General features: G+C 44.0%; 1 protein-coding gene and 1 non-coding gene across 2 annotated transcripts in view; one reads left to right on the plus strand and one right to left on the minus strand.

Moving 5' to 3' along the window:
• Positions 1–3,763, minus strand: part of LOC126234917 (juvenile hormone acid O-methyltransferase-like) — a 127,639-nt gene extending 123,876 nt beyond the window's left edge. Inside the window, exon 1 of the mRNA XM_049943657.1 lies at positions 3,608–3,763. Coding sequence (XP_049799614.1) covers positions 3,608–3,763 — 156 coding nt within the window. The remainder of the gene's footprint in view (positions 1–3,607) is intronic.
• An 11,570-nt stretch (positions 3,764–15,333) lies between these two features.
• On the plus strand, positions 15,334–15,410 carry Trnas-cga (transfer RNA serine (anticodon CGA)). Its single transcript has one exon. It is a non-coding gene; the product is annotated as a tRNA-Ser (tRNA).
• The last annotated feature ends 12,538 nt before the right edge of the window (positions 15,411–27,948 follow it).

Raw genomic sequence — 27,948 nt, forward strand, 5'->3', positions numbered from 1 at the left:
AGGTTTGCCTTCGCAAACAATAAACTTAACAAAACAAGAATATTACGATAGGACATCAAAAAGTAAGCTACACATTATCAGGGCAGGCCAAGTAACTTTTATTGAATGCTGCAGTACAATTTGAAGCGACACAGATGTATGTCACTTTTTTCCAACATAGTCACCAAGTCTCCGCAAATAACGGTCGGGAAGTAACACGGGTCGTTCAGTTCCTCGACAATAAAAATGCGCTCCTTGGTCAAGGAGTAGCGCTGTATCAATGTCGTCATCTCGGAATGTCTGCGACTGCTGCGAATGAGTTTCTCGGTTCCCTGCATTGTTGTCTGTGGTCGATGAACTTCCTCCCAGTCGGCATCACCCACGTCTATGCCGCCTCAGTCAAATGGATGGCACCATTTCACCACGGCTGGATGCAACACAGCAATTGGTCTACACGCTTCCGGAATCGCCACGCTCAACCTGCTCGCAATTTAGACGGTTTGCCCAGAAGAATCGTACTGTCCCGCGTACTTAAACGTTGAACTCGGTTTCCAGTTGCCGCGCTACTTACTCCCACACTGTGATGCCCCTATTATCCGTACCTGAGCAAAACTGTAGTTGCAGGAGACCTGTAACACGTACTGGTACTCTCATCTGACAATGCGCCACTCGTGTTGCGCACTGGTCTTAGCCGTGAGACGACATGCGTAACTTTCTTTTTGAAGTCATTTAAACTGTCATATGATAGCTCAGTTCAAAATAATTTTTTAATTATACAGCTGGGTTTATTAGAAGTCTGTGCATTTCACACACGTCACACTTATTTGTCTCTCACACTCAACAGAAGCGTTGAAAAACACAGCTGAATCCCGATATACACTTAATCACCAAAGAAACTGGTACAGGGTTGCGTACTCAAAAACAGAGATATGTGAACAGGCAGAATACGGTACTGCGGTCGGCAACACCTATATAAGACAACAAGTATCTGGTGCAGTTGTTAGATCGGTTACTAATGCTGCAATGGCAGGTTATCAAGATTTAAGTGAGTTTCAACGTGGTGTTAAAGTCGGCCCACGAGCAATGAGACACAGCATCTCAGAGGTAGCGATGAAGAGGGGATTTTCCCATACGACCATTTCACGAGTGTACCGTCAATATCAGGATTCCGGTAACATATCGAATATCGGACATCGCTGCGGCCGGAAAAAGATTCTGCAAGAACGGAACCAACAATGATTGAAGAGAATAGTTCTACGTGACAGAAGCGCAACTCTTCCGCAAATTGCTGCAGATTTCAATGCTGGCCCATCAAAAAGTGTCAGCGTGCAAACCATTCAACGAAACATCATCGATATGGGCTTTCGGAGCGGAAGGTCCACTCATGTAGCCTTGATGACTGCACGACACAAAGCTTTATGCCTCCCCTGGGCCCGTCAACACCTACATTGGACTATTACTGACTGGAAACATGTTCCCTGGTCGGACGAATCTCGTATCGAGCGGATGGACGTGTACGGGTGGCGAGTCAACCTCATGAAAGTGTGGACCCTGCGTGTTAGCAAGGGATGGGGACTGTTAAAGCTGGTGGAGGCTCTATAATGATGTGGGGAGTGTGCAGTTGGAGTGATATGGGAACCCTGATACGTGTAGATACGACTCTGACAGCAGGTGACACGTATGTAAGCATCCTGTCTGATCACCTACACGCCGGCCGCGGTGGTCTCGCAGTTCTAGGCGCGCAGTCCGGAACCGTGCGACTGCTACGGTCGCAGGTTCGAATCCTGCCTCGGGCATGGATGTGTGTGATGTCCTTAGGTTAGTTAGGTTTAAGTAGTTCTAAGTTCTAGGGGACTAATGACCACAGCAGTTGAGTCCCATAGTGCTCAGAGCCATTTTGATCACCTACATCCATTCATGTCCATTGTGCATTCTGACGGACTTGGACTATTCCAGCAGGACAATGCGACGCTCCACACGTCCAGAATTGCTACAGAGTGACTCCAGGAACAGTTCTGAGTTTAAACACTTCCGCTGGCCACCAAGCTCCCCAGACATCAACATTATTTAGCATATCTGGGAAGCCTTGCAACATGATGTTCAGAAGAGATCTCCACCTCCTCGTACTCTTACGGATTTATTGACAGTTCTGCTGGATTAATGGTGTCAATTCCCTTCAGCACTACCTCAGGCATTAGTCGAGTCCATGCCATGTTGTGTTGCGGCGCGGGCTCTACACGAAAATAGGCAGGTGTACCTGTTTCTTTGGCTCTTCATTGTATATCTGGAGCCCATCATATGTCTTCATATGTTCAGTTCGGCTGTGGCGTGGTTCACCAGAATTGTCAGCTGTCAGTTCATAAAGTAAAGTACTGCATCTTCGTTGAGTATTCACTCAGGCTAAATTACTGGCCGCTAGAGCGATATGAGAAGAGACTTTATTTTTAAACAAAAAAGGAGACAGGTTCTTCAGATATATGGTCACATCATACATTGCTCTCTCGGAACACAACTAAGAAAATTTATTGTGCTGTAAACCTTGACTCAGCAGAAATACATCTCTAGTTGTCGACACTTGTAGCAGCAATCACTGATATGGGAAAACCTACACTCTACATTTTAGCAAGACGGAAACTGAGTATAGTTGTGACTCCAGTCACAGCTGAGTGGTTATTCTCAAAAACCAGCAAAATTGTCACTGAAAAATAAATGAAATGTATGACAATCACTTGTCAAAGCTGTTTCTTTTATCAGAATTCCTCAAAAAAAAAAAGAAGTAAGTCAATTACACTCGTTAGTGCAAATAATGGTATTATGCTAAAGATGGTATAATTCTGATAACAGAGAAGAATAGATGTTTTACAGCAAAAAATAAAAGCCTTTTGTTAGTTTTAAAAGCGAGTGTTGCACGATTTTTGATACATATTCAATTTTTTTAAAGAGAAATTGTACTTGACAGTTTTTTAATATTTAAATTGTCAACATCCTCTTGAGCCAACATTGATCTACGATACTAAATAAAGCTTAAAAATAATATTTATGTCGGCGATTTCCAAATAATATTTTCAATTTAGAAAAACTGCATTAATGTACCCTTAGCGCCATTAGTATCCATAAATTGTGCGACAAAAACCGTCTTAAGTATTAGATATATTTTCATTTATTACGACGTTTCGGCTACATTAATCATCATATAGAAATTTACCGCTCGCAGAACGAAGTTCAGTGTCAGTTGTAACAAAACCTGTCCTTCAATGCAACGAAGAGTGAACTTTCTTTTACGAGTCCCAATTTTTGATCTAATGCTGCCCGCAGCCAAAAGATCTTAATAGAAGTGATACATTAAGCGATTTAGACTGATTTATTCGTAAAATTTCGTGTTAATCACAAACTTATTCAGCGAATTTATTTGTCTTGTTAATATCGACAATTTTTCTTTGATTTATAACGTTTCTTACAAAAATGTGTAAATTAACATTACTCACCTATACAAACTTAAATAATAACGCTCCTCAGGCTGCAAACGTAAGCATTTTAATCGACGCGTTAATACTTCGATATGTCGATCGATGTATCGATACTCCATAAAATGTTGTCACCTCTGCCTGCACCCCGTCCCAGGACGTACCTTGGCTGTGATGTCTCCAGGCCCGCAGCCCACCTCCAGCACGGGCAGAGGCTGGTCCGGCCACGTCAGCGTGGGCCACAGTTCCTCCAGCTGACGTATGTTGACGGCCGCGAAGGTGGGGGCGGCGCAGCGGCTGTACAGCTCCGGCTTGTCCATGACCCTGGCTGTCAGCTACAGGACACACGAGGACATAAGTTATTCCATCCCACGTTAAACCATCGGATATTTCAACACTGGGGTTCACTTCCTATTTCACTGAATACAAAAGGAATGGTCGTATGGCAATGGTGGTTGGCCTCAGCCTCCTTCTTCATGGTGTGTGGGAGTTGTGTCTTAAGTGTGTCTGTTGACTGCAGGTCACTGTAATGGGCGAGTGTATAGTATAGTGTCATTTTCATGTTAGAGAGACCAGAGAAGGGAGAGGGTGAAACATGGTGCATGCACATAGCGACTGCGCATAGCCTACTCCTCTCCAACACCACCAAGGGGATCGCCGAGTTTAAAGCAGATATCACACCCCGATCCGCCCAGAACTAAGCAAGTATAGGCGACTGCCATCTGGGCTAAGCAAATTAAGGGGCTCCGGAACGCCCTATACTTGCAATGTTAAAATAACGCTTATAAATTACATCTTTCCTCACAAAGTATTTGAGGTAGGAAGTTGAACTTTTTACAGATTATTTATTGGAATATGGCTACAACTTAACACAGGGATTTTACAAAATTTTAGTTCAGTTATTAAAGATGATTTTTTTTTCAATTGTAATGAAAATTGACAACATTTTTTTTGCAATTTTTTATTTATATATTCAAAAATATACAGTTTTTTGGAAAAAGGCTGCGTTAAATTATGCAGAATGTACTGTGTAACATTTACTGAAAGTTTGAAACAAATATGTTTGGAAGATCCTTACAAAACATGTAATTAGTATGAGAAAATAAAAGTTTTGGGAATCGAGCGACAAAGATTGGATTAACTTTTTAGTGCATTCCAGGTCCATAGGATGGATTATCTTCATCCTCTGCAAACTCCTCCTCCAGCTTCCTCTTGTTCCTCCTCCTGTTTACTCTTGCTTGTATTTCTAGACTCTTTACAGCCCTGTCTGCAGCCCGAAGGCGTTCCTTGTCTAAAGCAAGCATCGCTCGTACCATGTTAGAACCTATCTTCATTCCCATATTTCTAAATACCTTGCACCTTACAATGTTGCCATCATTGAAAGTCGCAACAGCATCATACACGCCAAAGTGAAGTGTTTCTATTCCAACAAATACAGTCTTGGGGATTCTCGACCATATAACACTATTTACACTTCCATTGGGGTTTTGAGTTTTTCCGTGAATACACTTTTTCAACAGTTCAGGTGCTGCTAAGTCTCTGAAAACAAGGTTAGCCACAACACATACTTTATCTCACATCACTAAAATGTACCTGATGAACACGGACGTTAATAATAACACCATTTGACAGCAGTTTAACAGCGCCACAGTGGGTCACGCCCACGTAGAACACATTTCAAAAAAAATTTAAAAATAGTTGTAGTCTTCGGAATTGAATAAATTATATATCTATTAAAAGGTAATAGTCAGCAGATTCAGAAAACGCAAAAAAGTAAAATTTGAACTTTTCATGATTTTGAGCCTTTCCGGAGCCCCTTAACAGACTTACCGTTGAACTCCCCTCCAGATTTTTTAAAGGATGCAACGTCTATGTATAAAACGTCATACCTCCCGAGTTACGTGCCTTACGGTGATTTAATTTTGCAGCAGTTTTACAACCACAGAAGCTAGTACACCTGCCTAATATCGTATAGGGCCACCGCGAGCACGCAGAAGTGCCGCAACACGACGTGGCATGGACTTCACTAATGTCTGAAGTAGTGCTGGAGGGAACTGGCACCGTAAGTCCTTCAGGGCTATCCGTAAATCCAGAAGAGCACGAGGGGGTGGAGATCTCTCTTGAACAGCACGTTGCAAGGCATTCCAGATACGCTCAGTAATGTTCGTGTCTGGGGAGTGTGGTGGTCAGCGGAAGTGTTTATACTCAGAAGAGTGTTCCTGGAGCCACTGTAGCAATTCTGGACTTGTGGGGTGTCGCAATGTCCCAAGTCCGTCGGAATATACAATGGACGTTAATGGGTACAGGTGATTAGACAGGACACTTAAATACTTGTCACCTGTCAGAGTCGTGTCTAGACGTATAAGGCGTCCGGTATCACAATTACTGCACGAACCCCACGTCATAACAGTCTCCACCAGCTTGAACAGTCCCCTGCTGACATGCTGGGTCCATGGATTCATGAGGTTGTCTCCATACCCGTACACGCCCATCCGCTCGATACAATTTGAAACGAGACCTGTCCGACCAGGCAACATGTTTCGAGTCATCAACAGTCCAGTGTCGGTGTTGAGGAGCCCAGGTGATGCGTAAAGCTTTGTGTCGTGCAGTCATCAAGGGTACGCGAGTGGGCCTCCGGCTATGTAAGCCGACATCGATGATGTTTTGTAGAATGATTCGCACGCTGGCACTTGTTGATGAACCAGCATTGACATCCGCAGCAATTTGCGGAAGAGTTGCACTTCTGTCACGTTGAACGATTCTCTTCAGTCGTCGTTGGTCCCGTTCTTGCAGGATCTGTTACCGACCGCAGCGATGTCGGAGATTTGATGTTTTAGATGATTCCTGATATTGACGGTACACTCGTGAAATGGTCGTACGGGAAAGTCCCCACTTCATCGCTGCCTCGGAGATGCTATGTCTCATCGCTCGTGCGCCCACTATAGCACCACGTACAAACTCACTTAAATCTTGATGACCTGCCTTTGTAGCAGGAGTAAGCGATCTAAGAAGGTGCCAGACGCTTGTTGTCTTATATAGGTTGTCCTCGATGGTGAGTGTTCATCGGAGGTGAGGGTATCATCTGGAGTGCCCCAGGGAAGTGTGGTAGGTCCGCTGTTGTTTTCTATATACATAAATGATGTTTTGGATAGGGTGGATAGCAATGTGCGGCTGTTTGCTGATAATGCTGTGGTGTACGGGAAGGTGTCGTCGTTGAGTGACTGTAGGAGGAAACAAGATGACTTGGACAGGATTTGTGATTGGTGTAAAGAATGGCAGCTAACTCTAAATATAGATAAATGTAAATTAATGCAGATGAATAGGAAAAAGAATCCTGTAATGTTTGAATACTCCATTAGAAGTGTAGTGCTTGACACAGTCACGTCGATTAAATATTTGGGCGTAACATTGCAGAGCGATATGAAGTGGGTCAAGCATGTAATGGCAGTTGTGGGGAAGGCGGATAGTCGTCTTCGGTTCATTGGTAGAATTTTGGGAAGATGTGGTTCATCTGTAAAGGAGACCGCTTATAAAACACTAATACGACGTATTCTTGAGTACTGCTCGAGCGTTTGGGATAACTATCAGGTCGGATTGAGGGAGGACATAGAAGAAATTCAGAGGCAGGCTGCTAGATTTGTTACTGGTAGGTTTGATCATCACGAGAGTGTTACGGAAATGCTTCAGGAACTCGGGTGAGAGTCTCTAGAGGAAAGGAGGCGTTCTTTTCGTGAATCGCTACTGAGGAAACTTAGAGAACCAGCATTTGAGGCTGACTGCGGTACAATTTTACTGCCACCAACTAACATTTCGCGGAAAGACCCCAAAGATAAGAGAGATTAGGACTAGTACAGAGGCATATAGGCAGTCATTTTTCCCTCGTTCTATTTGGGAGTAGAAGAGGGAGAGAAGATGCTAGTTGTGGTACGAGGTACCCTCCGCCACGCACCGTATGGTGGATTGCGGAGTATGTATGTAGATGTAGATGTAGATGTTGCCGACCGCAGTGCAGTATTCTGCCTGTTTGCATATCTCTGTATTTGAATACGCATTCTTATACCAGTTTCTTTGGCGCTTCAGTGTATATGTCAATACTGTCTGTAAAATGTGTTGCGAATAGAATTAGTAGTGAGGAAGTAAAAAATTACAACGTCATGCTTGATGCTGGAGTTTTACTGCAGTGAAAATATAATAAGCGATAAACGTTTTTCCTGTCGTTTTCGGGGGTGTGGCAACTGTCCCTTAACATAGACAAATGTAACGTATTGCGAATACACAGAAAGAAGGATCCTTTATTGTATGATTATATGATATCGGAATAAACACTGGTAGCAGTTACTTCTGTAAAATATCTGGGAGTATGCGTGCGGAACGATTTGAAGTGGAATGATCATATAAAATTAATTGTTGGTAAGGCGGGTACCAGGTTGATATTCATTGGGAGAGTGCTTAGAAAATGTAGTCCATCAACAAAGGAGGTGGCTTACAAAACACTCGTTCGACCTATACTTGAGTATTGCTCATCAGTGTGGGATCCGTACCAGATCGGGTTGACGGAGGAGATAGAGAAGATCCAAAGAAGAGCGGCGCGTTTCGTCACGGGGTTATTTGGTAACCGTGATAGCGTTACGGAGATGTTTAATACACTCAAGTGGCAGACTCTGCAAGAGAGGCGCTCTGCATCGCGGTGTAGCTTGCTCGCCAGGTTTCGAGAGGGTGCGTTTCTGGATGAGGTATCGAATATATTGCTTCCCCCTACTTATACCTCCCGAGGAGATCACGAATGTAAAATTAGAGAGATTAGAGCGCGCACGGAGGCTTTCAGACAGTCGTTCTTCCCGCAAACCATACGCGACTGGAACAGGAAAGGGAGGTAATGACAGTGGCACGTAAAGTGCCCTCAGCCACACACCGTTGGGTGGCTTGCGGAGTATAAATGTAAATGTAAATGTGTGGGGGGGCGGTGTTGGGATGGCAGTCTGTCAGCGAGGAAATGTTTGAAATGACGTGTAAAGTTTGTGGGAGGCGCTGAGTGCTCTCGTACTTAAATATTGGATGAATATACACTGAGGTGACAAAAGTTTTGAGATACCTCCTAATATCGTGTTGGGTCTCCTCTTGTCCGGCTTAAAGCAGCAGCTCGATGTGACATAGACTCAACATGTTGTTGGAACTCCCCTGAAGAAACACTGAAGCATGCTGCCTCCATACCTGTCCATAACTGCTAAAGTGTTGCCGGTGCAGGGTTTTGTGCATGAACTGATCTCTTGATTATGTCCCATAAATGTACGATGGGAACCGTGCCTTGCGACGACAGTGGGCAAATAATACGCTCAAACTGACCACAATGTTTGAAATCTGGTTTCGCAGGACAGAGCGGATCAAGTTATGGTTGCCGAAAGGGGCCAAAATATCAATTATTGTCAGTTGCACAAAACACACAGACTTTGTTTTCCTCAAAACACTTAATCATACATGCCTTTAAAAGAATTCAAAACAATAAGGCTGAAAGCTGAACACAAGTTATTACAATTGCTTTAAGGAATACACGCGGCTGAAGGCCTTACTTCAACAAAATTTTACGTAAATACTCGACTGAAGGCCACATACTGAACAACTCAAGGCTTAAGGCCCGAATAACAAACATTTGAAATAGAGCAAAATCTCCTTTTTAAAAATAAGTTTTAAACAATTGAATCTTGAAGCATTAATTTAAGTCGGCAAAGGCCTTATTTTACAATTAAAACAAACTAAATTAATAGGTGGCTGAAGGCACTCGAGATAAAAGAAAATCACAATCTAAAAAAAAAAAAAAAAAAAAAAAAACAGAACAGTGGTGCTCAGAAGTGTTCCAAGAGTCAGCCTGAAGAGGTAGCACTGACATAAGTTTAGGTGAGACAGGCTGGTTCAAATGGCTCTGAGCACTATGGGACTTAACATCTCAGGTTATCAGTCCCCTAGAACTTAGAACTACTTAAACCTAACTAACTTAAGGACATCACACACGTCCATGCCCGAGGCACGATTCGAATTTGCGACCGTGGCTATCGTGCGGTTCCAGACTGAACTACCTAAAACCGCTCGGTCTCCCGGGCGGCTGTGAGACAAGCAGCCAAGCGTAATACTAAATAATCGGATGGCAACCCGACCCAGGAACAGCTGAAGGACCGCTCAACAAGCTAATCAATCCCCTTCCGCCCAACCAATGGCGCGACAATGGAAAACATCAGCGACGACAAAGATACCAGCAGCACTACGTCTTCAAAATTGGCATTTAAATACAGACAAGACACAATAACCACGCAAAAATATAAACTAACACGAAAGCTGTCGAACTACTCGCCATGCCGGACAGTATCAACACGGCGAGGAAACACACACTCGCTGCTCTGTCCCAACCGAATGACTTCCTACACTACGCAGACAACATTGATAACTGCTCACTGCAAATCACAGAAGCTACACACAGTTCCACGTAAACACTTGCACCAAGAACTGCGACAATCCTAAAACCAATCACTGTGGAACAACAAGGAAAAACCACAAGTCGACACACACAGAGTTTCCATAAGCGGTCGGCGACCAAATACACGTCGTCTGATGAGACTACCAACCGAAACATCAACCAGGGTCGTCCCCACTCAAGTTACGTGTGTTGGCAACGGTCGGGCGAGTCATGGCTATCCGGAGCTTACTGCAGCTCCATCCCGACTCAACCTGATGTCCGTTCGGAACTCGGAGACACGGCGAGCCGGGCGCACTGGCTCGGACCCAACCTTGCAGAGGAAACACTTGCCCATTGGCCACCAGACATCTCTACACAAGGAAGGAACCGACGCACGTCCGGCAATATGACCAACTGATGAGACGCAAAAACGGTCAAAAGACCAAATACAAGTCGCCCGATGAGACGACCGACCGAACGACCAACCAACGGTCGTCCTCGCTCAAGTCTCCTTCCCTCGGACAGTGCATATGTCACACCAGCGGTCGGAGAGTACCGGCTGTCCGGAGCTCTCTGGCACTCCGTCCCAGCTGAACACCAAACACACGACGAGCCGGAAATACTAGCGGTCGCTTCAATGATAATACGACGGTGCTCTTTTCGGTACGCCCTGCTGCTGCGACTCACGGCCAGACAAGCCAGAAACTTAGTGACGCCAGTAAATCGATAAGAAACGAGGCGACAGTTCCATAAAGAGAAGCTGTCAAGCAAGAAACGGCATGAACACGATCGTTCTTCAAACTAATCGCGAACGACTGTGGCCGGGTGACATGGCGTATTGTCACCAATAAAAATTCCATCGTTATTTGGGAACATGAAGTCCGTGAATGACTCTAACAAGGGGAGGCCGCCAATTGTGAAATTCAGATTCGATTCATACTGCGCATAATGAAAGCTCATGGCCAGAGGTGTAATGTGGCAAAGCACCAAGATGCACTTCTCAGCCATTGTCGAGAAAATCGACAGTTAAAACAAAACGTTGCGGTGAAATAGTCTCTACGATTAATAATTTTCTACAGCGTCGTGGCGCAGCGTTAAGCGCTCGAGTTCGTAATCCGAAGGTCGCCGGATCGAATCTCGCACCATGCAACATTTTTTTTATTATTAGTTTTTTGTAGTTCATATATATATATATATATATATATATATATATATATATATATATATATATAAACTATTAATGAATTGCTTCTGCATGTTGGTGAAAGCGGATCGCTCTCCAATTGTACCGCCTCCATTTTTCCGTTTGTTTAACAGGGTGTACCAAAGCTCTCACGTCCGCACTGATTTTCGACGATGTTATAAGTTGCGCTAGGGACCGCATCTACCTTCTTTCGAAGTTAGCAGGCAACTACGCTATTATGCGGCGGCTCGTTTCGGCCCATTCAACATCTGTCCTTCAAGTGTAACGAGCGAGTAACGGAGTTTATATTTCATACCTGCCACAGCAAATTTGTGCTCGTGGGGTTTCTATTCTAATTCAAACGTTTGACTTACGCTATACGTATTCGTTACGAATATCGTTTCTACGTCTTCCGTTAACTATACGTGGTTAACATTATGAAGACAATTAATAACATTCGTGAAATAAACTTTGTTTGCGGAAAACATAATGATGTTCGAAGTCGCCAGTTTTTCCACGACAAACGACTTTCAACAACTTATTATATGCATAATTGTTGCAACTGATTGCCGGGAATTATATATATATATATATATATATATATATATATATATGAATTACAAAAAACTAATAATAAAAAAACGTTGCATGGCGCGAGATTCGATCCGGCGACCTTCGGATTACGAACTCGAGCGCTTACCGCTGCGCCACGACGCTGTAGAAAATTATTAATCGTAGAGACTATTTCACCGCAACGTTTTCTTTTAACTGTCGATTTTCTCGACAACGGCTGAGAAGTGCATCTTGGTGCTTTGCCACATTACACCTCTGGCCATGAGCTTTTATTATGCGCAGTATGAATCGAACCTGAATTTCACAATTGGCGGCCTCCCCTTGTAAATGGTCTCCAGGTAGCCAAACACAACCGTTTCCAGCCAATGATAGATTCAGATGAACCAGAAAATCTTGTCCGTTACATGTAAACACAGCCTACACAATTCTGGAGCTATCACCAGCTCGCACAGTGCCTTGTTGACATCTTCCGTCCATGGTTCTGTAGGATCTACGCGACACTCGAACCCTGTCATCAGCTCTTACCAACTGACATCGGGACTTATACGACTAGGTCACAGTTTTCCAGTCGTCTAGGATCCAACCGATACGGTCGCGAGACCGGGAGAGATGCTGCTGCCATGACTTCTTAACGCCATATTTCGCCCGACTGTCCTAACGAGTACATTCGTCGTATGTCCCACATCGATTCTGCCGTTATTTCACGCAGTGCTGCTTGTCTGTTAGCACTGACAACTCTGCGCAGACGCCGCTGCTCTCGGTCGTTAAGAGAAGGCCGTCGGCCACTGCGTTGTCCGTGGTGAGAGGTGCTGCCTGAGACTTGATGTTCTCGGCAAACTCTTAACACTGTGGATCTCGGAATATTGAATTCCCTAACAATTGAGCAAGCAGTAAAGGAAACAAAGGAAAAATTCGGAGTAGGTATTAAAATTCATGGAGAAGAAGTAAAAACTTTGAGGTTCGCCGATGCCATTGTAATTCTGTCAGAGAGAGCAAAGGACTTGGACGAGCAGTTGAACGGAATGGACAGTGTCTTGAAAGGAGGATATAAGATGAACATCAACAAAAGCAAAACGAGGATAATGGAATGTAGTCAAATTAAATCGGGTGATGCTGAGGGGATTAGATTAGGAAATGAGACACTTAAGGTAGTAAAGGAGTTTTGCTATTTAGGGAGTAAAATAACTGATGATGGTCGAAGTAGAGAGGATATAAAATGTAGACTGGCAATGGCAAGGAAATCGTTTCTGAAGAAGAGAAATTTGTTAACATCGAGTATAGATTTAAGTGTGAGGAAGTCGTTTCTGAAAGTATTTGTATGGAGTGTAGCCATGTATGGAAGTGAAACATGGACGATAACCAGTTTGGACAAGAAGAGAATAGAAGCTTTCGAAATGTGGTGCTACAGAAGAATGCTGAAGATAAGGTGGGTAGATCACGTAACTAATGAGGAGGTATTGAATAGGATTGGGGAGAAGGGAAGTTTGTGGCACAACTTGACTAGAAGAAGGGATCGGTTGGTAGGACATGTTCTGAGACATCAAGGGATCACCAATTTAGTATTGGAGGGCAGCGTGGAGGGTAAAAATCGTAGAGGTAGACCAAGAGATGAATACACTAAACAGATTCAGAAGAATGTAGGCTGTAGTAGGTACTGGGAGATGAAGAAGCTTGCACAGGATAGAGTAGCATGGAGAGCTGCATCAAACCAGTCTCAGGACTGAAGACCACAACAACAACAACAAATTTCCGAAATGTAACGTCCCTTGCATCTGGCTCCAACTACCATTCCGCGATCACAGTTCATTAATTCTCGTCGTGTGGCCATAATTAAGTCGGAAATCTTCTCACGTGAAACATATGAATACGTACGACAACTCCGCCAATGCACAGCCCTTTTATACTTTAAGTACGCGATAGTACCGCCATCTATGTATGTGCATATCGGTATTCCATGAATTTTGTCAGCTCAGTGTATAAAATGGTTCAAATGGCTCTGAGCACTATGGGAATTAATATCTGAGGTCATCACTCCCCTAGAACTTAGAACTACTTCAACCTAGCTAACCTAAGGACATCACACATATCCATGGCCGAGGCAGGATTCGAACCTGCGACCGTAGCAGTCGCGCGGGTTCGGACTGAAGCGCCTAGAACCGTTCGGCCACTGCGGCCGGCTCTCAGTGTATGGTCTGGCTAATTAGCGCACCGTTACTTACACTGCCCGAAGACATACACACAGTTTCTAACTGTAATATTTGTCTTGTTGTGTTCGACTTTTAACATAAGATTATACCTCTTAATGAACACATTATGCTAGCGTTTTAAATATTTAAATTCGGTCAATAATTAAATGAAATACTGAGAATCAAAATTTTATTGCCCCTGGAAGCCCTTAGAAAAACTGCAACTGGAACATCGCTCCATGAACTATGAACCCAGTTAGCCGTTTAATAAATCGATTGGCAGTGCGCGGAAATAGCAGCTCTTAATCGCAACAAATTCGCACGTACGAACTAGACTGCCTTAACACGCGCATGTGCAGAAGGGGACATACAGATTGTACTTTCTGCTTTTTATTGTTCATTGTTCACTTTTATTGTTGACATCTGTGGACATTAGCTGACTTCAGATTTTCGTATTTGAGTTTTTGCGCAAATTTCAGAGAGTCAATTTTCATAAATGCCGTAATTAAACAATTTCAAAATGTTTGCCATCAAACTTTCGTATATTGCTGTTACAAAAAGCATTCTTAAAATGATTGCTTCGTGTTCTAAAAATGGAATGGATCATAACAAGTCCTAACCGTACTAATCCAGGAGCATATGGAGGAAATGTGTCTCCCAAAAAAAAGTTCAAATGTGTGTGAAATCTTATGGGACTTAACTGCTAAGGTCATCAATCCCTAAACTTACACACTACTTAACCTGAATTATCCTAAGGACAAACACACACACCGATGCCCGAGGGAGGACTCGAACCTCCGCCGGGACCAGCCAAATGTGTCTCCCCCTGTGTTATACTAAGGTACGCCAGCAATCGTTTATTTCTTAATTTACATGCATATAACTTTATTTGTGTGATTTTTGAGTTGTATACATAACGGCTTACTTACCGAAAGTTCACCTTTGATGTAACTGCATATTTTGCTTTATTTTAGGGGGCCAGGAAGATGCCGTGAATATTTATATTGAACAATAGAAAATCTTCCAATTCATATGTGGCATACACCAAACCAATACTGTATTGAACAAGATTCTTAGTGATACATGTATATATTTTGTATTAAGTACTGGTCCCCTAACTTTTCGCAGCTTTTACTACAGAAATCCATAAAAACTTTCGAAATGACGGGGTATGATATTCTATGGCTAAAAGTCAAAGTCTTAACAGATTTGCCACTTGCCAGGAAACAACCAGCGTGCAACTTCCTGGCAGATTAAAACTGTGTGCCGGACCGAGACTCGAACTCGGGACCTTTGCCTTTCGCGGGCAAGTGCTCTACCAACTGAGCTACGCAAGCACGACTCACGCCCCGTCCTCACAGCTTTACTTCTGCCAGTATGTCGTCTCCTACCTTCCAAACTTAACAGAAGCTCTCCTGGGTTCGCAGGAGAGCTTCTGAAAAGTTTGGAACGTAGGAGACGAGATACTGGCAGAAGTAAAGCTGTGAGGACGGGGCGTGAGTCGTGCTTGCGTAGCTCAGTTGGTAGAGCGCTTGCCCGCGAAAGGCAAAGGTCCCGAGTTCGAGTCTCGGTCAAGCACACACTTTTAATCTGCCAGGAAGTTTCATATCAGCGCATACTCTGCTGGAGAGTGAAAATCTCATTCTGGAGCTCCTTCACACCTATACGGCGGGATGGAGACAAACTGGCGGCGTCTCCATTATGCACTGGGTAACATTCACGTGGGCATTCATGAGTCCATTGCAGCTCGTGCAAGGCACCATGACAGACAAGGAGTATCTTACACTTGCTGCAGACCACATACACCCCTTCATGACGATCATGTTTCCCGACAGCAGAGGGATTTTTCAACAAGATAATGTATGATGTCACAAGTCCAGAAATGTGATGCAGTGGTTCGAGGAACACAGTAGCGAGTTCCAATTGATGTACTGGCCTCCCAACTCGCTACATCTGAACTCGATCAAACACATCCGGGATGTGACTGAACGTGGTGTCACAGCTTATCTGCTGCCACCCTGGAATTTACAGGAATTAGGTAACTAGTGTGTGCAGATGTGTTGGCAACTCTCTACAGCATTGGGTTTAGGCTGGTGGTCATAATGTTCTGGCTGATCAGTGTACGTCCATCTCTTCTTACCATGCAAGATCGAACCCAACTATATCTGGCTTTCCGTGAACGTCGTCGTTCTGCTATCCTCCTGCAGATTGCGGCAACTGTCAGGGCAATAGGTGTAAAAATAACTGCGTCCTCCACGTGCAAAATGATGTATACACGTAAATTTAGATCAACATACGAGAATGCTTCTGCAAGCACGTGACATGATATAAAACGAGCAGTTGATCCCATAATTAAACACAGTAATAACACATTTCCGTTATAACTACAGAGTAGAGCAATTTTATCTGTATAAGTACGAACGTTGCCATTCAGACATTTTTAATATGGGTGAACAACGACTTTACATAAATCTGACCTTCTCGTTCGAGTTTTCGCGCTATGAACATCCCGTGTGTATTGTGTAATTGGACGACGCAAACGTCCTCAGTTTCAAATGGGTGTGCTTGGGCTGCTGCTACAGAGGTGTATACTTTTGGCGGAGCCTGTAATATGGGCTTAACATCCCCATCCGACGGATGGATCACCATCAGAAGTGTGATACGCCCTCTCTCCTCACTCCACCAACAGTGTCGCGTGCCCTCACAGCATGAGACACTGGAGAGAGGTTTAGTTCTTATCCAGAGTACTGGACACCTGAGTGTCCTGGCGGGAACCTGCGACATGTTAGGTCACCCTAACGAATTTTGTTTACTTTATATGTTCGCACAGTGCACGATATGCAGTTAATTAATCAAGTTCGTGCTCCACTATATTCCGATTGGGGGGGGGGGGGGGTGACAACCTTGCCCCTAGTCGGTGAACGGAGGATCCCGCTAGATATGTTGGGGTAGCCCGAATAAGTAGTAAGGGCACGCGTACCAACAACGATCCCAGTATCCAGGGGCTTAGAATACTGAAACACTTCCTCTCCAGGGGACATAAACATGGAGAGCCCAGCCCAGGGCAACAGGGTGAAGACCTCAACGATAGGCCCGTAACCAGTAGAAGAGGCAACCCTCTAATTGCGTACAATATAATTGACAGCAGATTTAATGACTGAGAGGAAGCAGCCGCCCCATTAGACAAATGTGGTGAGAAGCTGGTAATTTTCTCTGCGGAAAAAGCAACAAACTCGAACTCTCCACAGGAAAAGGCTGGATGAATCATTTGGCAAACGACCTTGGCGAGAAATTGAGGACAGGCGACTGGGAAATCTACAGTGAGCAATGATAGCAATATACAATGTGAGAAATCTGGGGGATAAAGGAATGGAACTCAATAAGGTACTAAAAGAATGTAAGACTGATATAGTCATCGTAACATAAATAAAAAGAAATTAAGAGGGCCAGTAGAATATAACGATTACATAACGATGTACACTGAGTGACATGTACGACGGCAGTTCAATAAGTAATGCAACACATTTTTTTTCTCGGCCAATTTTGGTTGAAAAAACCGGAAATTTCTTGTGGAATATTTTCAAACATTCCCGCTTCGTCTCGTATAGTTTCATTGACTTCCGACAGGTGGCAGCGCTGTACGGAGCTGTTAAAATGGCGTCTGTAACGGATGTGCGTTGCAAACAACGGGCAGTGATCGAGTTTCTTTTGGCGGAAAACCAGGGCATCTCAGATATTCATAGGCGCTTGCAGAATGTCTACGGTGATCTGGCAGTGGACAAAAGTACGGTGAGTCGTTGGGCAAAGCGTGTGTCATCATCGCCACAAGGTCAAGCAAGACTGTCTGATCTCCCGTGTGCGGGCCGGCCGTGCACAGCTGTGACTCCTGCAATGGCGAAGCGTGCGAACACACTCGTTCGAGATGATCGACGGATCACCATCAAACAACTCAGTGCTCAACTTGACATCTCTGTTGGTAGTGCTGTCACAATTGTTCACCAGTTGGGATATTCAAAGGTTTGTTCCCGCTGGGTCCCTCGTTGTCTAACCGAACACCATAAAGAGCAAAGGAGAACCATCTGTGCGGAATTGCTTGCTCGTCATGTGGCTGAGGGTGACAATTTCTTGTCAAAGATTGTTACAGGCGATGAAACATGGGTTCATCACTTCGAACCTGAAACAAAACGGCAATCAATGGAGTGGCGCCACACCCACTCCCCTACCAAGAAAAAGTTTAAAGCCATACCCTCAGCCGGTAAAGTCACGGTTACAGTCTTCTGGGACGCTGAAGGGGTTATTCTGTTCGATGTCCTTCCCCATGGTCAAACGATGAACTCTGAAGTGTATTGTGCTACTCTTCAGAAATTGAAGAAACGACTTCAGCGTGTTCGTAGGCACAAAAATCAGAACGAACTTCTCATTCTTCATGACAACGCAAGACCTCACACAAGGCTTCGCACCCGAGAGGAGCTCACAAAATTTCGGTGGACTGTTCTTCCTCATGCACCCTACAGCCCCGATGTCGCACCGTCGGATTTCCATATGTTTGGCCCAATGAAGGACGCAATCCGTGGGACGCACTACGCAGATGATGAAGAAGTTATTGATGCAGTACGACGTTGGCTCTGACATCGACCAGTGGAATGGTACCGTGCAGGCATACAGGCCCTCATTTCAAGGTGGCGTAAGGCCGTAGCGTTGAATGGAGATTACGTTGAAAAATAGTGTTGTGTAGCTAAAAGATTGGGGAATAACCTGGTGTATTTCAATGCTGAATAAAACAACCCCTGTTTCAGAAAAAAAAATGTGTTGCATTACTTATTGAACTGCCCTCGTACATATGCAGATGGCGGTAGTATCGCGTACACTAGATATAAAAGGGCTAGACGCATGGCACACTCCATTTCGGAAAACGTTGGGTAATACAATATTCCGAGGTCCACAGTGTCGAGCGTTCACTGAAAATAACAAATTTCAGGCATTAGCTCTCTCCACGGACAACACAGTGACCGACGGCCTTCACTTAACGACCAACGGCAGCGGGGTTTGCATAGAGTTGTTAATACTAACAGACAAGCAACACGGTGTGAAATAACCGCAGAAATCAATGTGGGACGCATGGCGAACGTATCCGTTAGGACAGAACGGTAAAATTTGGCGTTAATGGGATATGGCAGCAGTAGACCTACATGATTGCCTTTGGTAAAAGCAAGAAATCGTCTGCAGCGCCCCTCCTAGGCTTATCACCACATCGGTTGGACCCTACATGATTGGAAAACCGTGGCCTGGTCAAATGAGTCCCGATTTCAGTTGGCAAGAGATGGTGGTAAGTTTGGAGTGTGGCGCAGATACCACGAAGTCATGACACAGGTTGTCAATAAGGTGAGGTGCAAGCTGGTGGTGGCTCCATAGTGGTGTGGGCTGTGCATACATGGAATGGACTGGGTCATCTGGTCCAAATGAACCTATCATTGATTGGAAACGGTAGTGTTCCGCTACTTGGAGATCATTTGGAACCATTCATAGACTTCATATTCCCAAACAACGGTAGAATTCCAGAATGAGATTTTCACTCTGCAGAGGAGTGTGCGCTGATATGAAACTTCCTGGCAGATTAAAACTGTGTGCCGGACCGAGACTCGAACTCGGGACCTTTGGCTTTCGCAGGCAAGTGCTCTACCAGATGGTAGTTTTAATCTGCCAGGAAGTTTCAACGACAGAATTTTTATGGATGACATTGTGCCTTGTTACTGGGCCGCAGTTGTTCGCCTTAGGTTTGAAGAACATTTTGGACAATTTGAATGAATGACTTGGCCATCCAAATCGCCCGACATGAATCCCGTCGAACATTTATGGGACAGAATCGAGAGATCAGTTCGAGCACAAAATGCTACGCTGGCAACATTTTCGCAGTTGTGGAAGGCTATAGAGGCAGCATGGCTCAACATTTCTGCAGTTGCTCCTATACGCCGGACAAATGGAGCTCCTATGATTTTTATCACCTCAGTGTATAGTGGAGTCCCTCAAAATGGAAGAGTCCGTAGTAGTGTATCAATTTTAGTCAAAAAGAAGTGGAAGAACTGACAGCAATCTATAGCTATATAAATGAGAGAACTGCCACATGCAAAATCAGAATAGTCCGATGTTATCATACTATAAGTGACCCAGAAACTTTATGTAAAATCCAATAGGATTTAAATAAGGTCAATGAGACAGACGATGTTATTACATGTTGTGACCTAAACGCAGGAATAGGTAGTTAACCAGTACCAGAAGTAGTTGACACTTTTGGAGAACAACTCATTAACTATAATGGCCGGAAGCTAAGGCATTTCGCTACATAGAAGCAAATAAAAATGTGTAATTCCTTTTTACGAAAAAAGACAGTCTTAAATGTACGTGTACTGCACGAGGTTTAAATTCATTAATAGATCATTTTAAGGTAAATTTAAAAACTGAGGAATCAAGTGCAAGCACAATAACTCTAATAGCAAGATGTGAATCAAGTGCAAGCACAATAACTCTAATAGCAAGATGTGAAAAATTTCCTAAAAGGAAACCAGCTTGTTCGGAAGAAGTATTCAAAGTATTTTTACCACAGGAAGAGAGTATTAAAAGGCATGTAAACTAGCAATAACTAGTAAAAATACGAACTGCAGATGATGTGGAGGCAGAGGAGCAGTATAAAAGAACTGCATACAAAGAGGAGCTTTTGAGGCAGTTGGTAAGAATGAAATGTTAACAGGGAGGAGAGGGTTAAAATATGGATACAGAAGTTTAAGAGGCTGTGAAAGAAAAAAGAAGAAAAACTTGTCAGCTCCTGTTACAGAATACAGAAGAGTACACAAGAAACAGAGCAGTAGTATAGGGAAAAGCGGAACCACACTAAGCAGGTAATAAGAAATGCTCATCGACACTGTTTGGACAAATTACTTACATATATCGAACATGATATACATGTGAAACGGATCTTCGCATGTAAAAGGTTAAAGAAATTGAGTCGGTCAGAAAGAAATAATGCTAGAATTAGTGTAATTATTGAAGAACAGTGGACGCAACATAATAAGAATTTAAAGTGTTGTGAAATAGCTATAATAATACGGAATACCTAGCACCTTATAACAAAACAGTTGATTCGATAACCTTAGATGAGGTTCAACAGGTTCTGAAAAGTGGCAAAAGTTGTGGCTCAGATGGAAAAAAAACGCTGAGCATATTAAGAATGGCCGGCCGGTGTGACCGGGCGGTTCTAGGCGTTTCAGTTCGGAACCGCGCGACTGCTACGGTCGCAGGTTGGAATCCTGCCTCGGGCATGGATGTGTGTGATGTCCTTAGATTAGTTAGGTTTAAGTAGTTCTAAGTTCTAGGGGACTGATGACCTCAGATGTTAAGTCCCATAGTGCTCAGAGCCATTTGAACCAATTTATTAAGAATGGAGGGACGCTATGCGAACTAAAACTGCTGCACCTATTTAATGAATGTCGACGAAGTTATACATTCCCTCACGATTGGAAAATCGCCGAAGTAATTTATTTTTTTGAAAAGGATGAATGAAATGCATGTGACAATTATAGGGGCGTAATTCTCATAGTTTATGAAGCTAACTTAGAAACGATAAACAATCGCTTGAAAGTATTAACAGAGCAAATTATTTTAAGCAAAGGACACTAGTGCGACGATAGAATTTTAGAAAAATGACGAGAAGTGCATTTAGAGCCTCATGTTGTTTTTTGCTGACTTCGGAAAAGCTTTTGACTTGGTCATTAGAAATAGACTACGTACATTAATGAACAAGCGAGGATACCCTAAGTATCTTAAGCAGATAATCACAAGCATACATGAAGACACCAAAATAATCATAAACAAAGGCACTGCAAACAGAGATAAGATTATAATAAATCAAGGTGTCAGACAGCGATGTAGCATGTTGTCCACTCTTTCCAACATCTGTACTGAAGTCCTCATAATAAACTGGAGAAAGGAAGTCCATGTAGGTATACAGCTCCTTAATTAAGAACAGCTGCGCAAACCAGGGAGGCATAATGTGCAAAGGAAAGAAGTAGTACAGCATCATCGAAGTAAGACTCATCACAAGACGATTCTACTCCAGTCAATAAGATTCCAGGCATGGCGGTGGGTTACCGAACTGATCATCCCCCTACCATTTCGCCCGACAACCAAGGGTGATGGTTTGGGGTGATTTCATTTCGCCGGCCGAAGTGGCCGTGCGGTTAAAGGCGCTGCAGTCTGGAACCGCAAGACCGCTCCGGTCGCAGGTTCGAATCCTGCCTCGGGCGTGGATGTTTGTGATGTCCTTAGGTTAGTTAGGTTTAAGTAGTTCTAAGTTCTAGGGGACTAATGACCTCAGCAGTTGAGTCCCATAGTGCTCAGAGCCATTTTTGAACCATTTCATTTCATAGCTTGACCCGTTTCGTCGCCATACGTAGCAAGTCGTCGTAGATTTACATTTCGGCAAGATAATGCCCGCCCTCACACGGCGAGAGTTTCCACTGCCTGTCTTCGTGCTTGCCAAATCTTCCCTTAGCCAACAACATAGCAGGGTCCCTCCTCAATTGAGAACGTTCGGAGCATTGTTGGTAGAACCCTCCAACCAGCATGGGATTTTGATTATCTAACGCGCCATTTGGTCAGAATTTGGCACGATATGCCTCAGGACATCCAACAATTATATCTAGCAATGTCAAGCCGAATAACTCCTTGCATGAAGGCCAGAGGTGGACCAATGCGTTACTGGCTTGCTCAATTTGTGAAGCTTTCTCTTGAATTTTTCTGAAAGTGCAATCATTTGTTTGTATGTACATATACATCACATCTACTGATTTCCGTCCCTTTCGGATAATTCCTTCGTACTTCGTCGTTTTTTTTTTTCGTCTTACATTGTAGATTGTTGCTGCGGAGACAGTCCAGGCATGGTTATTAGACGACAGCACGAAACAAATCGTAAGAAGTGAAATACAGACCGTCGAAGGAACACGCCAACACGGTACTTACTCAGCAGTGACAAGTTGTATGCAGAAAGACGGGGCTGCTGCAGTCGAGGCCAGAGTAGAGTGGGAACTGCCTGCTGGATGAAATTTCACCGACACAATTCCATGCTGTAATCTTATCTGCGACCTGGAGTTCAACTTCACGACGTTCCAGTTACCTCCTTAAAGAAAAATAATCTGAGAGTAAATAATATTCGACACGTGTCTGGCCGAAAGCTGCGCACACTTATCACGGGATATCCGATTTATTATTTTCGTAACACTGATGTAAGGCAGGGTGATTATGAAACTTAGGGAGTTTATAAAACAGTCTCAGACGTATGGAGTTGTTTAAAAGGATATAACACATTTAATGTCAACATATCCTCTTAAATCAGTCTATACCACACATTGAATTACATATGGCGAGCTGTAATACACATTAGCGAAGTCTGCAACTATACGTGTCTGTTGTGGTTGTTGTAACATACAGGGTATTTCAAAATGAATATACGAGTTTTAAGACTTCGTTGCATTTGTTACATTCAACTTACAATTACAAATAATACATCAAATTAAAGAGCAACTCAAACAGTTTTTCCTACGAGAGCTCATTGTGACCACCATTCGTCACTCATCGAATCGATAGGCGAGTCCTTCTCAAACTTTAATCAGGTTTCTGGAGTGACTGTTGCGACAACGCTGTTTCTAAAGTCAGGTAGTTCAGTTGGTAGCGGAGGGACATACACATTCTTTATAAACACCCAAAGGTAAAAATCGCATAGCACCAGTGAGTGTGTGAACATGGAGGTGATGAAAAACAAGCTCTTGACATCCGGCCGATTGATCCAACCCAGCGGTCGGGTGAACGTCGTTTGACCAATCGCTTGCTGAGTTACGTCATTGAGGCGGTGCACTACCTTACTGACAAATGAAGTTCTATGGTTCAGCTTCTTCCAGCTGAGAAAGACCCATAGTTCTAGCGTATCAAGATAAGAAACACCATTTACTGTTGCTTCACCCAAAAAGAAACGCCGGTAAACTTTCCGCCAGGATATGACACAAAAAACATTCAATTTAGGGTCTATCTTGCGAATGTACCATCTAGTTGGGATTTTCTGACCCCCTGATGGGCACATTATGTGTGAAATGTTGATACATCACTGAAGACGACACTACCCAGAAAATCTTCGTCGTCATACAGCAACATTTCGTATGCAAAATTGGGGTGTAAACCGGAGTCTGCAGGTTTTAGAGCCCGTAACAGCTGTAAACAATAAGGACGTAGTTGTAAGCGCCTCCATAAAAGTCTGCCACGCGGGATTAGCCGAGCGGTGTTAGGTGCTGCAGTCATGGACTGTGCGGCTGGTCCCGGCGGAGGTTCGAGTCCTCCCTCGGGCATGGGTGTGGGTATCTGTCCTTAGGATAATTTAGGTTAATTAGTGTGTAAGCTTAGGGACTGATGACCTTAGCAGTTAAGTCCCATAAGATTTCACACACATTTGAACATAAAAGTCTCCACACAGAAGTCACTGGTACTGCTAGTTCACGACTAGCCTTCCGAACTGATTTCTTGGGACCACAAGCGAAAGACTCACTCGTTCAACATGTTCTTCAGTCACTCTTGGTCGGTCCATAGTCTTCCCCTTGCACTCAGGCATAGAAACAAAACTATTTGGGCTGCTCTTTCATTTGATGTATTGTTTATAATTGTAAGTTGAATGCAATAAATGCTACAGAGACTTAAAACACGTATATTTATTTTGAGACACCCTGTATTCCTCTTTACCTTAGAGAGTGAGAATGACCCACCCATGTGAGCGTGTGGGTGCTATTCTGTCATTCTGCGCAACTGATTAATCTGAGATGTACCCTTTACCCTGTGGCTCCTGCAAGATGCAATTTCCACCCCCACACTACTACAGAAGTCAGACAGACGCTCCTAACGTTCTAAAGAGAAATGCCTGAAGAACTTTCAGCAATAAATATCTTGTGGAGTCGTCCGCTGTAAGGAAATGACACAAAAATTCACAAAATTTCTTACATAACTAGTGGGATACTTGGCTACTGGAGTAGTGCTAGTTAGTGTAAGAAAAACATGTAACTATCGAAAATTATTATTTATTTTGCAAAAATTCTGAGAAATCACAATGGCACTTATAGTTATGAACTGAACAAGTTATTTCCGGGTTCTTTTCGGAATGTGAAGTTACCTCTTAAGGATAGGATTCGCTAATGAAATTTCTATACAAAGTTTATTGTTATTGACTTGGCAGAATGGCTGAGAGCCGCGCCTACTCAACTTGAATAATTATCCATTAGAATGTTGCTAGGTATGGTCGAAGCTGTCGCGTGTGAAATGCAGTGAAGTGTATTGTTGTGGAGGAAATATGGGGCTCGCAAGAGCTGTAGCGCACAATACCGTAAGCTGCGATGACTGCTGTCTGCGCCGCTCGCTGCTGACAAGATAACTCTCGTTCTATCTGGATTGACCTTCGCCAATCAAAGTCTCCCTACGCCATGATGAAGTCAAGGACTCCTATTTGCACCTAGTCTAACAATTGGCGTGGTACACCAGTCAGATAACCAGTTCACCGCGATGCCACTCAAAAATTTTCTCGCAGACGTTTAACTATAACTCTGTCCGTTCACACTGCAAAATAAGTGTGACGGCCAACACGGTGAACAATGCTTAATTGCAAGGACTCAATATAGAGTCGCACTCTGATTCGCTCTTGACAGAGGTGGTCTCCCAGTGAAGTACTGAGGAGAGACTTGTTCCTCGCTCTTTGAGTACACGTACGAGCGCGCACGCTCTCGTTACGTGTTCTCGCTCCAAGAGCGACAACGGAACGGCCCCTCTCCACACCAGACGTGAAGGGGTATATCTTTCGGTCTCTTCCATTACTCCTTCAGCTCAAGGCGTCAGGAATATCGTCTGCCAATCAGCATTGCTCTTCTACAACGGGAGAGTGACGTTTCGTTTAAGGCGACCAGTCCGGAAATCTGTAGCATCTGTGAAAACCTCTGAAACTGCATGCTATGTTTGTAAAGAATGCGTAGGCTGGGCGCTCCCACACAATGTAGCGGAATTTGCTTTTAAGCCGAACATGGGGCTGTTCTCCCCTTTCACTCGGGCAAATGCTGTCCGCTCCACAGACGGTCGCCGTCCGACATAGATAGGCTGAATCGTCCTCTGAAGGGACTGGCCTCTCGGCATGCGGTCTGCCTTTCCCGAACTAAAAGCTCCTGTGACCGTCGTGTCTCGAATGTGTGTGTGTACACCAGCCTCGATTATCTCAACCCCAGTGTGCACTTGTTATTTGCGTATCGTTTACATGAATTCATACAACGTTGACTTTATCTTATCGAGTTTGGGTTCGAATGAAGTGTCTTGATGTGCGGAATATGATTGTGAGGGCGGAATATGTAAGCAATTACATTACCTGAACAAAGGTGTCCTAGCACACATATGTGACGCTGAACTAGCCATTAGAGGTCACTGGAAGCGAACCAACCTATATAAATGAACACTTTATGTACTGCGTTGTCAGAAGAGAAGCAGCAACAGCAGAATGGGTTGGTCAGGAAAGCTTATTGACTTCGATCGTGGGCTAGTCACTGGATGTAACCCGAATAACGAGTATAAGAAGTCTATCAGGGACATTGCAACACTTATAAAGCTGCCCAGATCGACTGTTGATTATGTGATAGCAAAGTGAAAATGTGAAGGAACAACAATGGCTAAATGAAGACCAAGCAACATTGTGGATGCAGTTGTGACAAAGCGAAAGGAATGACTCGTGAGTTACCGAGTGCTGCCAGCAGTCCAACAAACACACTGAGTGTGCGTAGGGGGTTAAGAAGCAAGTGGCACAGTGGCCAACCAGATCCCTCAAGCCACTCGTATCTGTGCTCAGTGCTGAGCGACGCTTGAATTCATCATGTATACAGCGTGATTCACGAAGATATGCAAATATTTTAATACGTTATTCTACAAGTAAAACTAAAGAAAAAAGTTCATATAAACATAATTCCGGAAAAGTTTAGTTACGGACTTACGGCTAATGAAAGATTTCGCCTGAAATTTAACAACTTGGCTAATATGAGGCCATCGCAAAACTGCACGAGGTTAAAGTAAAGCACGATTTCAATTTACACTACTGGCCATTAAAATTGCTACACCACGAAGATGACGTGCTACAGACGCAAAATTTAACCGATAGGAAGAAGATGCTGTGATATGCAAATGATTAGCTTTTCAGAGCATTCACACAAGGTTGGCTCGAAAATGGTTCAAATGGCTCTGAGCACTATGCGACTTAACTTCTGAGGTCATCAGTCGCCTAGAACTTAGAACTAATTAAACCTAACTAACCAAAGGACATCACACACATCCATGCCCGAGGCAGGATTCGAACCTGCGACCGTAGCGGTCGCTCGGCTCCATACTGTGGCGCCTAGAACCGCATGGCCTCTCCGGCCGGCACACACAAGGTTGGCGCTGGTGCCGACACCTACAACGTGCTGACATGAGGAAAGTTTCCGACCGATTTCTCATACACAAACAGCAGTTGACCGACGTTGCCTGGTGAAACGTTGTTGTGAAGCCTCGTGTAAGGAGGAGAAATGCGTACCATCGCGTTTCCGACTTTGATAAAGGTCGGATTGTTGCCTATCGCGATTGCGGTTCATCGTATCGCGACATTGCTGCTTTCGTTGGTCGAGATCCAATGACTGTTAGCAGAATATGGAATCGGTGGGTTCAGGAGGGTAATACGGAACACCGTGCTGGATCCCAACGGCCTCGTATCACTAGCTGTCGAGATGACAGGCATCTTATCCGCATGGTTATAACGGATCGTGCAGCCACGTCTCGGTCCCTGAGTCAACAGATGGGGACGTTTGCAAGACAACAACCATCTGCACGAACAGTTCGACGACGTTTGCGGCAGCATGGACGATCAGCTCGGAGACCATGGCTGCGGTTACCCTTGACGCTGCATCACAGACAGGAGCGCCTGCGATAGTGTACTCAACGACGAACCTGGGTGCACGAATGGCAAAACGTCATTTTTTTCGGATGAATCCAGGTTCTGTTTACAGCATAATGATGGTCGCATCCGTGTTT

This window comes from Schistocerca nitens, chromosome 2 (assembly GCF_023898315.1).
Source record: "Schistocerca nitens isolate TAMUIC-IGC-003100 chromosome 2, iqSchNite1.1, whole genome shotgun sequence".
Lineage (NCBI taxonomy): Eukaryota > Metazoa > Arthropoda > Insecta > Orthoptera > Acrididae > Schistocerca > Schistocerca nitens.